The 13473-nt window shown below is 44.7% G+C and overlaps 1 protein-coding gene across 4 annotated transcripts in view; it reads left to right on the top strand.

Annotated features, from left to right (window-relative positions):
- Window positions 1–5666: 5666 nt before the first annotated feature.
- LOC138569217 (cold-inducible RNA-binding protein A-like) overlaps window positions 5667–13473 on the top strand; it is a 79649-nt gene continuing 71842 nt past the window's right edge. For 2 of the 4 annotated variants that reach the window (XM_069647034.1, XM_069647023.1), the window contains exons 1-2: window positions 5678–5834; window positions 6693–6805. In XM_069647034.1, coding sequence (XP_069503135.1) covers window positions 6703–6805 — 103 coding nt within the window. In that variant the 5' untranslated portion in view covers window positions 5678–5834; window positions 6693–6702. Of the gene's footprint in view, window positions 5835–6244; window positions 6504–6692; window positions 6806–13473 lie in introns of those variants that run through there. The other 2 variants (XM_069647005.1, XM_069647016.1) reach the window with 2 other exon arrangements.

Below are 13473 nucleotides of genomic sequence, written 5' to 3'. Positions count from 1 at the left end.
GGGCACGACGGGGATTCACGCCTCCCCTCTCAGGATTTTTAATTGTTGCAGTTTCATGTCACGGTCTGTGCAGGGACGTTTACTCATTCAGTGGCGCCGGGCGACACTGACACTTGCTCTCTGCGAAATTTGGCAGCAGAGGTCTGGCTCGGCCGGCCCACAGCAGTGGTGAAGGCAGTTACATGTCCCTCAAGCCCAACAGGCACTTCCCACCAGCAGTGAAGCTCCACATCCTCTTCGCTGGCTTTCGGTCGAATAATACAGATTTTCCACACATTTGTTACAGAAAGTCATGATTCTATTAAAGACTCGGAGGCGAAAGATTATGCTTTGAACTTCTCTTTACTAAACTCGAGCAGCAACCAAAACAAACAATATGGAAAACAGGAAAACTACAAATCCCAACAACACCCAGAAAATTTTGTAGTCTGTTTTCCATAGGCAATAACATGTGATCCATTCTACCAATCAGCATCTCTTCTCTCCTATAATTGTCCATGTTCCTGAAGTCCTTCCTCTTTCTTTCGCTGATCTGGTAAACTCCTGCCCCAACCGGTAGGCAACTAGAATTCCGTAATCTCCTTAAGTTGTCCCTTTCTGCTCCGTTCCAAAAACAGATATAAACCAATTAGAAAACCCCATCATGGATGGGTGGGCAATCGCATAGCAATACTATTATCATCGCAAAACAAGACTGCATTATTTAAATAAACTGCATTATTTACAACATGGCAACATAACTTATACAATAGCGATTGACATTGGGTGGAATAATCTTTCGCCTCCGAGTCTTTAATAGAATCATGACTTTCTGTAACGAATGTGTGGAAAATCTGTATTCTATGTCAAGACTCGGAGGCTCAGATTATGCTCGTTTAAAGCTTACCTACCACCAACGATGCCACTCGCTCCACTGGTCTAAAATAGAAATTCTTAAAGGTCTCCTCGTTAGACCAATCTGCCGCCATCAGAACGTCCTCCAAGCGAGCCCCTGCCAAGAAGGCAGACGATGCCATAGCTCCTCTTGTAGAATGTGCTCCAAACTGCTGTACATCTATCCCTGCCTCTGACATGCACCACCTGACCCATCTAGCTAGGGTGGCTGACGCTACTGCCCTAAAAGGCTTTCTAATTGCTATTAATAGTTGATTCTCTCCTCCTGGCCTCCGTTCATCCGCTTTCCGTTCATATGCCTTCAGACACCTAACTGGGCACAACTTAGGCTTGTTAGGAAAAGCCATGTACTCCACAGATTTAATATTCGTCTTAGTTCTCCTTGCTATGAAAAATACTACCCCTGAAGGTGAAAAAGATTTCCTGTTCACATCCAGTGCTCTCACATCAGAGACCCTTTTACAAGAAATAAGACACAGAAGGGTAGTCAGCTTGGCCCACAACGCCTTCCGAGACAAGAATTCATTGTCCGGCCAAGCTTCGAACATCCTTAAGACCACGTTCACATCCCATAAACGCGAGTATTTGGGAGTCGGAGGTCTCATACACCTGATGCCCTTCAAAAGCCTGCACACCAAGGATGTTCACCCACCGGCTTATTGTCTATGTAAACATGTCCCGCAGAGATCGCCGACCTATAATTATTGATGGTTCTGTAAGCCTTCGCCTGCGCTGCCTGAGCTGCCAAGAAATTTACTACGTGTACTACATCTGTACATACGGGATCAACTTGTCTCTCCAGACACCAATCACTCCATCTATGCCATGCCACTCTATATGCTTTTCCTGTTGCCGGAGCCCATGACTCCCTGATGAACTCCTGAGCCGGGCCTGAAAGTCCTGGCTTAGACCAGTTCTTCCTGAAATCGTCCAAGCCAGAAGCCTCAAACTCCCTGACCTGACTAACGGGTGAAACTCTCCTGCCGGATTTACCAAAATGTCCTCCCTGACTGGCAACCGGATAAGGGTTTCGAACGACAATTCCAGAAGGTCCGGAACCGAAGCCTGACCTTTCCAATCTGGTGTTATCAGAATCGCTGTTGCTAGTTGACGTCTGACCTGCGCCACTGTGCGCGCTATATATCTGACTGCCGAAACGTTGTCCATCTTCAAGAGGATGGACGATTTTGTACCTTCCTGTGTCCAGCACTGAATCGCGAAGGAGCCTGCTAGAAGCTCCAGGCAATTGATGTGGAGACCCAACTCTTCTCTGGACCATCTCCCTCCTGTCGATTGATCCCCACATCTGGCTCCCCACCCCCAACGGCTGGCATCGGACTCTATGACCAGATCCGGGGATGAGCCGAATATCGCCCGGCCATTCCAGGCTTCCATGTGGCAATACCACCATTCTAACTCCAGCTTCGCCTCTTGGGATAGTTTGACTTTCTGTTCGTAAGAAAAACCTCTCCTGAGATGGCTGATTTTCAGCCTCTGCAGGGCTCTGTAATGTAGGGGCCCTGGGAAAATCGCCTGTATCGATGATGACAGGCGTCCTATAAGCCTCGCTATTTCCCTTAAGGAAACTTCGTGATCATCCCTTTTATGTCCTTCTTGACAGAATTGACCTTGACCAGCGGTAACTTGAGAATGCCCTGGGTTGTCTCTAAATTGAACCCCAAAACTTCCATATCCTGAGTTGGTTCTAATTGAGATTTCTCCCAGTTTATTAGGAAACCCAACTGTTGAAGCAACCCCGTGGCTAGGTGGACCTGCTGGACTAGGACTTCCCTGTCCTGGCACATCAGACATATGTCGTCCAGGTAAATAATCAGTCTGATCCCCTGCTCTCTCAGGCGTGCTACCACTGGCCTCAGAAGTTTGGTGAAAGCCCAAGGCGCCGACGCTAACCCAAAGGGAAGACACTTGAACTCCCACCTCCGTCCCTTCCAAAGGAACTGGAGGAGCCTGGTCTGTTCTGACCGAATTGGAATCGTTAGATATGCATCCCTGAGATCTATCCTCGCCAACCAGTCTCCTTGCTGGAGAACATCCCTCAGGAGATGGATGCCCTCCATCTTGAAGTGTCTGTACACCAGAAAGAAATTCAAACCCCTCAGGTTTATTACTGGTCTGATCTTGTGTCGCTTCTTGACTAAAAACAGATTGCTGATGAAACCCCCTGGGCCTTCTGAAGCTGGACCGATTGCCTTTTTTACCCTTAGCAACTCTACCTCCTTGTCTAGGAGATCCTCGTCTTCTCTGCTGAACTTTATCTGCCTCGGCCACGCTTTCTGATAAGGCTCTTGCCAGAACTCTAACAGAAACCCTCTTACGGTTTGCCTTATCCAAGCATCTGAAGACAATTTTTCCCAATTTTTGACACACAATCTCACTCTCCCTCCTACTGGAGGGATACCTGCCACCTGCCCTTCCGTGACTACCATGTCTCTCACCTGAGGTACCTTGGTGCTGCTGTCTGCCGTTGTTTCTCCAGCCCCTACCCCTGCCTCTTCCCCTGGAAGGGAAGAAGGGGTTGGACCTCCGGTCTTCCTGTCTCCAGGCTCTGTCCTTGTAGGACCCTCTGTGCTAGCCACGGCTGGACGAGCGGCCCCTTCCTCCTCCAGCCTTATCGAAAACCCTTTGGCCGAAAATCTTCTTCAAGGAAGATTGGGCCCTGTCCATCGATACATAAGTACTGGCGAATTTAGCCATGTCCTTGATGAACAGGTCCCCGAAGAGCTTGCCTCTCGCGGCTGCGGCCTGTTCTGACGTCGCCATCTCTCCCAGTCTGGAGTCCAGCTTCATCAGGATCGACCTTCTCCTTTCGGTCGCTAGCGCTGTGTTCGCGTTACCCAGCAGACAGATAATTCTCTGAGCCCAGCCAGATATAATATCCGGGTCCATGGACTCTTTCTTGGCCTTCGCTTCCTCGGCCAGCTGCCAGATCTTGGTGACCGGTCCTAGCATGTCAAGCACCTTGTCCTGACAGGACCGCCATGATCTATTGATGCCCCTCTTTACGTCACTGCTATACCGGCCCAGGAACGTCAAGATCCTTTCGTCGATCTCCGCTACTCCGTCCGGGACCCTTGGTCTAGGGCATTCTGATTTCAGTTTGGACCTGGCTTGTCTGCTTAACGGAGCCCGCAGGCGCCTTCTGAGGTATTCTGTGATCTTCGCCGGCGGGTCCCATTCATTGGACCTGGGGTGGATAAGGTCATCGGGATCGAACTCCTCCTTGAGCAGATCCTCTTCTTCCCTCCTGCTTTTTTTCTTAGGGTGGCTTGCCTCCTCCTCCGGGGAGGATTGGGCTTCCGAGGAGGTGGAAAACTCAGATCTCGAGCTGCTTTTGCAGTAGTCCTCGTCTGACTCGCTCGAGGTAGTAAAATGTCTCTCCTGGGATCTCACCTTTCTTTTCCCCGAACTGCGGGAAGAACCCGGGGGGGTGTGGGCGCTACGGTCCCTACGGGTTTTATGTTTGCTACCCCCTCTCTTGCGAGCCTTGCCCTGAGACAAAGCTGCCAGGCTTCGCAAAATACCCCTCTCTTCCCGGGGCTTCTCGGCACTCTGCAGCATCTGCATTGCTTCACTCATGCGGCGGCCGCTGACATGCGGGCCATCTGAATCGTCGGTGTAGTCGCTCATATTGCCGACTTTGCTTGGGCTGCCCCCGTCAAAATATCAATTAGGTAGCTAGGCGAGTCCACGTAAATGATAGCAGTCTTACCTGGGACTGAGCCCGTTACTAGAGACTGTAGCCTCCTTCACCTCCTCCCCAGTAGCAGAATGAGGGGTTGATGTGTATTTAACTGCCTTCCCAACGTGCAGTCTTTAAGCAGATCTGAAGTCTGCGTTATTCGTTATGGCCACTAGGTGGCGTGCCGGGCTAAAAGATGTTGGAGCCCTGATGTTTCATAATACGGAGCTGTCCGCTCCGAACAACGGGCCCTTAATATGCAGGGAATGGCAGGATTCTGAAAAAACACTCCGTGAGGCACCGCGCTCCTGACTCGCAAGTTCGCAATGGCGCCGGAACTCCCAAGGTCCCGTCGCGCCGTTGCGAACTTCCGAGTCCACAGTGCCTCCTAACGAGAGATTGACGCCGGAACGAGAGTCCCGTCGCGTATACCCCGTGGATATGCTCCGCCAATCCCTGCGCGCTCGTTGCTAGGGGCGCGCTATGAAACCTGTCTAAACACTCAATAAACCAACATTTATGAAGAAAAAATAAACAGTACTTATCTCGGCTTCTCGAGCAGCAAAGAAAGAGGAAGGACTTCAGGAACATGGACAATTATAGGAGAGAAGAGATGCTGATTGGTAGAATGGATCACATGTTATTGCCTATGGAAAACGGACTACAAAATGTTCTGGGTGTTGTTGGGATTTGTAGTTTTCCTGTTTTCCATATTGTTTGTTTTGGTTGCTGCTCGAGTTTAGTAAAGAGAAGTTCAGAGCATAATCTGAGCCTCCGAGTCTTGACATAGAATATATATATATATATATATTTGTCAATACAGGGGTCACAAGCTAGACCACAGGGGGCACACGATGGTATAACCTCGAAAATGTGTGACCGCATGACCATAACACCTATTATTACTTGTATATTTTAGAACTGCAGATTTCTTGGTAACTAAAAAAATAAGTTCTCATTCTCCTCAGAGTTCTTCCAACACCAGACTGACTGTGTGGGCGTGCCTACAAAGGAGGGCGTCTTGCTCGGGGACAGTTGGCATTGCCAAATGTGCGATGCCACGCCCGGGGTTCTTCCACTGGCTCTGCCTTTAAGGTGGGTGTTAAAATCATGCGCAAACAAGCTTTCTGAAGTCAGAGTGAATATTAATGAGCAGAACATATATAAACTAGCGAGCGGGCTCAGCACAACCTCTTTGAACGTCCCATTCCGTCGCTGCTGTTCCGTCTTTCCTTAACAGGTACTAAGTATATGATTGTGAGCGGGCGAGAGCGGGTGAAGGGGGGGCGGGGCGCACGGCTGTAAAGCAGTTTAGGCATAGCTGTTAACTCACCCGCGGTTGTCACCCTCCTTCAAAGCAGACGAATCACCCGACAAGTCCCTCATACGCCCATTCACTTTTATGGGCCTCTTACCCGCCAAAAAGAAAACCGGGTGTTTTCACCTGCCTTAGTGACAAAAAAGGTTGGGATCTATGGTTAGGGCGTGGTGTTATTTTTGTACACTGGAGTCCCAGCAGCCAGCGGGTAACTTCTGAAGTCGTAGGACGCTTAGAACTATTAGCGCAGTTTGGGCTCGAGTCATGAGTATAGGCGCGATCTGGTGTGGACGAGCTCACGGCTGTTGCGATTGTGAATGTACGCACACTTGTAGTGTCTCGAGCTCACGAAATGGCGTCGATCGCGACCAGCGGCGGACATATTGGGCGGTCTTCTTGGCTCTGTTAGTCTTCGCTGAGGGAGGCGGCGCTGTCCGGTTCACAACTAAGGCTGCTCTGCAAATGGCATGAGTGTCCGACTCCCGATCTGAAGTTGTGGGCGTGGCTCTTCAAATGACCTGCTCCTTATGCATGTTGTGGCGCAGAAAGTTTCCACAGGGCTTTGCTGGTGGCTAACGCTGAGGTGGTGAGGCAAGTGTCACATTTACGACGTTGCGCATTGTCTCTTTATGCAAGTGTCCTGTTGACTGGTTCCCCAGCCTCGGCTGATCTGGTGACCAACAGTAGAAGGGGATGTTCCTGACAGTTTTCTTAGGTGACCGCTCGCAATGACGGTGGTCAAGTGATTACGGTTTAATGGAAGATTTGCTTAATTTTCAGAACAGTCGCCATGTCTTCCGATGAAGCAAAACTCTTCGTAGGGGGCCTCAATTTTTCGACAAGCGAAGATGGATTGTCAGATGCGTTTCAATGTCATGGAGCAATCAAAGATGGTAAGTGGTAGTGCCTGACGTGAGGTTTTTAGACGATTTATGTAGCGCCAATGTACTGCATGAAAGGTCTGTGGACTACAGTATATAGGTAGCAATATTAAACACGGAGGTTATTTTCCACTTTTACCACTTTTCCTATGTGTCAGGCATGGACCCTTCCTGACCAAATCTCACAGACTCTCCCCATTTATTTTATTTTCCAAGTACCTGCCCTGTTCCCCGCTTATTCTCCCTCTACCCATTGTTATCCTTCCTTGACCTAGTTGTCCCATATCACTGCCCAAGTATGATGTTACTATGTGCGTTCAGTTGGCCGTACTATGGGTGTCATTATTAGTTTGGTGGTATCCAAATCCGGCAGGATACCACCAAACAGTATTAACGTTTCTGCCGCCCGATATCCCGAAATTACTGGGATATTACAGGTGGCGGGAAGGGTGGTAAATCCACATTCAATGAAGTCCAATAGGACGCCATGGAGGGGCATGCTGGTATTACCGGCCCCAGTAATACCAGTGCCGGTAATACTGACTTTATTTGCCGGTGGGGGCCTGGAGCTGGAGGTAAAGCAGATCACCGGCAAACGTGTACTCTGCCGGTCCGGAAAACTGCCATTCTACAGAAATAACAGCACTTTTTTTATGCACCGTTACAGATGTAATGAGCCCCTATATATTAACACTGCCAAGTTGCCCAATTCCTTCACTCTTCAACCTCTCCCCAAAGTGACAGGTCCTTTTTTTTTTTACATGTTTATTTACTTCACAGAAACATGTTATGCCTCTTGATTTTTTGACAGTTCTCTCCTTCCTAGGGTGACCAGATTTTCAAGATAAAAAAAACTGAGACAGGACAACTAACATAAAAAGTAGGAATAACTTTCGACAGTGGCTGTCAAGGCACTACACCTCTGCGTTTGGGGAAGAAGGGGGGGTTTGTGTCATGCATTCTCCATAATATATATATTTTTTTTTATTGTGTTATAGTTCAAAGAAATTTTCACTAATCGTATAGAAAAGAAGAAAACATACAGACATCAGCAATGATACAATTACAGATTTCAAATAAGAATTATTAAAAAACAGATATTTACAAAGATAATGATAACAAAGGAGAATAATATCTTTGTGAATTCGTTCCACAATAATGTATAAAAAAGAAAAAATCCTCATGTCTAAAAACATATTAAAACAGCACCGTAGAAGGAACATACAAATCTTAATAAATAAACACTTAATGTTCCTTTTTTTCCACATAGGGCAAGCAAAGGAAAATGATCACACTGTACTCATAGTTCAGCTAATAGCTTAACACGTTCTTCAACGTCCCTAAGACGAGAATTCACGATCTTCCATATCTGAGTAGTGGCAATAATTGGGCTCCTATTCCAGCCTGCTAAACATCGGAGCCAAAAGTTTGTAAGTCATATCATAATCATACTTAGCAAAATATTTCTCATATACAGGTCTCATACTTATACAGCAGGTAAGCTAATGGTTTCAACCTCCATTTCATCACAGCACAATCTACACAGCCGCCTTTCAGCCGGTATTTGAATCAAGATTGCTGAACGCCCAGAACATTAAGAGGATTCAGCCTCATGTCCTAGAATATTTTTCTATTTACCTTTGAAGGCAGCAATTTTAAATAGAACTGTGGTTTCTTATAGAGAAAGGGTAATTTAGCTTATGTTGATGGGGAGCTATATTTCCTCAACCCTATCATTGCTTCTAACCCAATCCCACTTTTCTAGTGAGTTTTTCAGGGCCTTAAAAACCACCCCCTCACCATATTCCCATTTTGGGGTAAACGCATTTCTCAAAGAGATCCTGATTTTTCTTTTGGAAGGTATACAGAGCCACCATATTTCCGCCCCTCAAACCATCACCTAGGATATATAACAACGTGCCTTGCCGTGCATACATTATCTTAATATAAGGTTTGGCCCTAGTATATTCAATTTGTGCAGATAATGATAATAATACAACAAATAGAGCTTGTCTTCTGATTGTTATTGCAGGCATGTCTGAACAAGTTCAACAAGCAGCTTCTGTGGTGCAGTTGGTTAGTGTTGTATGCAGTGATTTTGTCGCATTGAAAACAAAGAATGAAATTTTAACGAATGCAAAAACAAAAAAATCTCGAATTAAAAAATATATATGGGTGTGGGGTAAGGTGTTAAAATGGGTGGGCAGGTGTTGGGGGCGGGGTTTTAAACACTGGGAAACGGGGAGTTGGGGGCGCAAATAAAAATAAAAATGTTATTTTTTCGTTGTTTTGGGTTTGTTAAAAATGCATTCTTTGTTTATTCATTCGTTAACATCACATGTACCCGCTAAGTGCTACAGCATGTAACTAGAAGTTTGGTGGTTCGTAGCCAGGGGGTTGTTTACCTTTAGGGTGTTACTGCTAAATGAATTATAATATATGTGCCCATTCTATCGCAAACGAACACTATCTTAACTTGTAAGATACAGCATTTCTGCTGTGTGGGGTTGTGCATTCCTGCCTGCTGGCAGCAGCTATTGAAGACCTACTACCAAAAACCTGCACCACTGACCGGCTCTTCAAATTGAAAAATGCTCTTGAGACGTCTGGTCACCCTAATCCCTTCCCCTTCTTGTGTCAAATTCTATGGTACGAAATGGCGCTGGCTTGGCCCATGTCCCCTACAGTGCTCACGCGCTGCGGGCTCCTATTGATGTTGGAGCTCTGGAAGATTGCACTGAGTAACAGTAACTAACATACTATATAGAAATTGTGATGAATTTTGAACTCCTCCTCCCTGGGGTTCATTGTTATACCACATGAAGACATCTATCACACTAACTGAGTTGCAGTTACTCCTCGATTGTATTTTAGTTTTTGTATAGATTTAAAATTACATTCGCGACTAGCTTTTCTGACAACACTCAGGCAGGGAAGACATTTATTTTAAGTTGAGCTTTAAAACAATAGCAAACATTGCTCATTTGTGAATCGTCTAATGATATTGTACAATAAATGTACACAATTTGATGTACAATCACCTGTTCATATTGCACGTTTTTTCAGCTGTCTTCGAGCTGGCTATTCATTCTCAGCCAGAACCAGAAGGTTCCCTGGTATTGGTATCCCCCATTATGGTTGTAAATAAATCGTCAGACATATTAGAAGAACCACGTCTTAAGGTCCTGTTAGGTCATATTCGTGTACACATTTTAGAGATGAACTTCGAATGAAAAATCTTCACTTAGCACCCATTAAACATTTTGAATAAAATATCTAAAACGTGAGGATTTAATATTAATTCTGTCTTTTTTCTGGGGATGAGGTGAAAATAGCAGGTCGATTTGGCGCAGCCATATCGGTGCCAGCCGATTGGCCGCAGAACCCGTTTTGGCATGCCCATTTCGGCGCAACCATTTCGCTGCTGGGATGTTTTGGCGCCGAAATGGGCATGGGTTTTGAGCTGGGTGGGTTAGCTGCCTGGCACCGCCTGGTTGCTACCCCATGCTCCACACAAGCATGACTGCATCTTGTGCCCTGGTGGACTCCCAAACGTCCCTCTCGCCAAATCGGCCGCGCCAGAAAGGCTCCTGCGCCAAAATGGGCCCGTCAAATCGACCGCTGCGGTGAAGTGGGCGAAACGGCCAGCGTCGAAACAGCAGCATCAAAAGAGGGTGTACCTACTGAAAATGTGAGGATGGTAAAATGCAACTGCGCCACCATGTGGCCACAGATTGGAAAGGCTACTGATAATGTGTGCAGTCCGTGTTTAGTTGCTCCAAGTCCGCATGAGCAAATAATGACATGCATGCTGTAGGTTGTTAAATTATTATAAGTCAAACTTAGCCAGTTTGTAGGTATGGACATGCCGATCCTTTCAATGCTTTGTTACAGGATGAGCACACATATGTGTTCATCGAAGGGAGAGGTTGTGTACATTGTTGTTATTTTGAACTGTATAGAAACTAGTTTTACTGATATAGCTGCCAGATTGCTTATCCTTTTTTATGCAATTGTTTCGCTATTGTTTCCATATCTTTATGTTGCAATATGTTACAATGTTTAAGAATTATTATTGTTTAAATCTTGCACTTATTGGACCATGCGTTTATACGCAAATCAAATTTTGCTTATTCTCAGAAATTGATTTGCTCCACCTTTAGCCAATGAGCCTGGAACAGTTTTCATTTTAATGTGTTTGCACTTTAAATAGATCAGTCATATGACTAGCTGATTGTTTAAATTCTTCCACTTTTATTCTTCAAACACTTAGCAACTAGCTAAGGCAGATTATAAAGTTTCAGGATGACATAGAGTTGCTGAAAGCAATGTATTTCTATCTGTTTATATGGTTAACATTGCTTGCTAGGGAAGGTATTTTGTCTGCAGAGTAACTAAATGGAAAATGTTGTTGATGGGTGGATAGTATGGACCTATTTTAAGAAATTAAGTAATTTCTCTAGTGTCAAATGTCACGAAACAAGTACATGGCCCCTTTTTGTCGCTCTTGATTGGTAACGTTTTTCTCTAGATATTCTCTCAGCCTGGTGCAAGATGAGAACCTTGTTTTATTTAGTTGTGTAACACTCAATCTAATAAAAACGTTACACAACCACGAGCTACTGTCTCCAATGATTTCTGTGGAGCTTTTATTGGTTCTTAGAAAGACTTGTCCCTGTATGCACTTTTCCCCAGAGTTGAAGTTTTGTCTAGGTTGATAATTACATGATGTTGTCTAGGGAAATCTGTTAAATCTTTTATGCAATGCTCATCTTTAGTTGTTAAATGTTATAAAAAGTAATCCATCTATTTGGAAGTGGGTTCAAGTTAGCCATTCCAGTAGGATGTGATAGGGCAGCATTGTGCGTAGGTTGTTATACGTTTTGGGTCAAACGTAGTCAGGTGTAGTCGGATGTTCTGCTTGTAAAAAAATGTCCAGTCGCTTGTTATGAAATGATTAAATCCATTTAGATTCTGTTCAGAATTAGTTGCTTGATTTTAGCGGTAGGGTCTCTGTTCCATGATATCAATTTATTTGCCATTATCTGTAACTTAATTTATGATAGTACAATCTAAGTTTCTCCTTGGACGGGTCCAGGTGAAGTAGATACCTTCCTTCTCTGCTGTTTAACAAAAATGTATCAAGTGCTATATTTAAAACAGTCGGTATAGGCTTGTTCTTTACCTAAATTCTTTTGTAAGGATAATCTAACTGGATATCTTTGAAATGCAATTTCAGTTTGATTTTCCTTACACGTATCTGATGCTCAATGTGAAATTTATTATTACGTTACCTCGTGACGAAAGGCAATCCCTTTTCTTGTATTATCATTTCTTTAAGGTACACAAGTCATTTGTGGCTGTGGAGTTTGACTTGCTCGAGTTCTGTAACCTTTGTGATTTCTCTTCCATTTTCTTTATGTGCCCTCTTTCTCTGCAACCTGCACACAGGTCTGAACCGACAGTTTAAACTACACTTGTAAACCCTCACATTGAAACGTTTGCATATTTAATTTATCCTATTTGACCAGGTGGGGATAGTGCTAATATTCATGTCCACAGACCTGTTTGGTCATTGTAGGTCGCTCCCATATATTTAAGTACTTGAAGATGCTGAACCTAAGATAAACCACTACCTGACCATGGTCATATGATTTATGACACACTTATGGCAAATGTTGAGGCAATCATTTTAACTTTGCCAGAAGACAGCTTCCCATTACATCCTCCCACATACAGCTGTTGAAAATGATTCTTTCAGGACCCCAAATGACTGAGTACACAGCATGCGTATGTCTATGCTCAAATAATTGGTCATTGTCGAGCAATAGCGGACATTGCACAATTCTAACAGTAATAATGTATTTTTTATTTGCCACTTTATTTTTTAATTTGAATTTAATTGACTGACCAATTTTTACAAAATTAGTGACATTTAACTTCAGCTTTCACTGTTCTTTGATTGTCTGTGCCCTCAAAGGTTACTGGAATGCTGGTTCATCGAGTTCACCAGTTGGCCCATCATGTATTTTTTTTGGTATACACGCATTTCGTCAGCCACTTTTTCATTGTGGGACTTTTCATCCCCGACCCTTTCATCGCCAACATTTAAAAAAAAAAATGTTTAGGGGGGTTGTTTGTGCGAGTTGGGGTATGATTATTTAAGTAAGGGGGGTTTGGGGGGGTGCAGCCCCCATAAATAAAAAAATAAAAATGTAGGCGATGAAAAGTCCCACGATGAAAAAGTGGTTGACGAAATAACGTAGAACCATTTTTTTTTTTCCTTTTTGCCCTCTTAACTAGAAGTTATTTGTTCAGGTTCGAGTTTGCCACTTTGTATGTAAGCCATTAAGGCATAGGCGAGCATGAGGCACGCTGAGATGAAATCTGTCATTGAACCATGTAAACTATGGGAACACTTCTGAATTGCTCCATCAATTGCAGATTAGTAGTAAGCATAAATAGCGCTTGCTGCCCACTGTACGGCCTTAAGGCAGCATGGAGCCGGCAGAAACATGCAATTGCCACTGAAAATGTTTCGTTTCAAAACACTGGTGTGGTGTATCTTTGTCAATTGTTTGGGCATTGCTATCACTACAGGTAACTAAACTGTTTTGGGTGTGATTGCTAGGAAGATCTAAACTGGAGGCTTGTTAAAACAGGGAATATTAAGCCTACTG

The sequence above is a fragment of the Ambystoma mexicanum genome, chromosome 1p, assembly GCF_040938575.1.
Source record: "Ambystoma mexicanum isolate Mex_15411 chromosome 1p, UKY_AmexF1_1, whole genome shotgun sequence".
Classification (NCBI taxonomy): Eukaryota; Metazoa; Chordata; class Amphibia; order Caudata; family Ambystomatidae; genus Ambystoma; species Ambystoma mexicanum.
The sequence above is the reverse complement of the archived record's forward strand: the minus strand, read 5'-3'. Positions and strand labels throughout refer to the sequence as shown.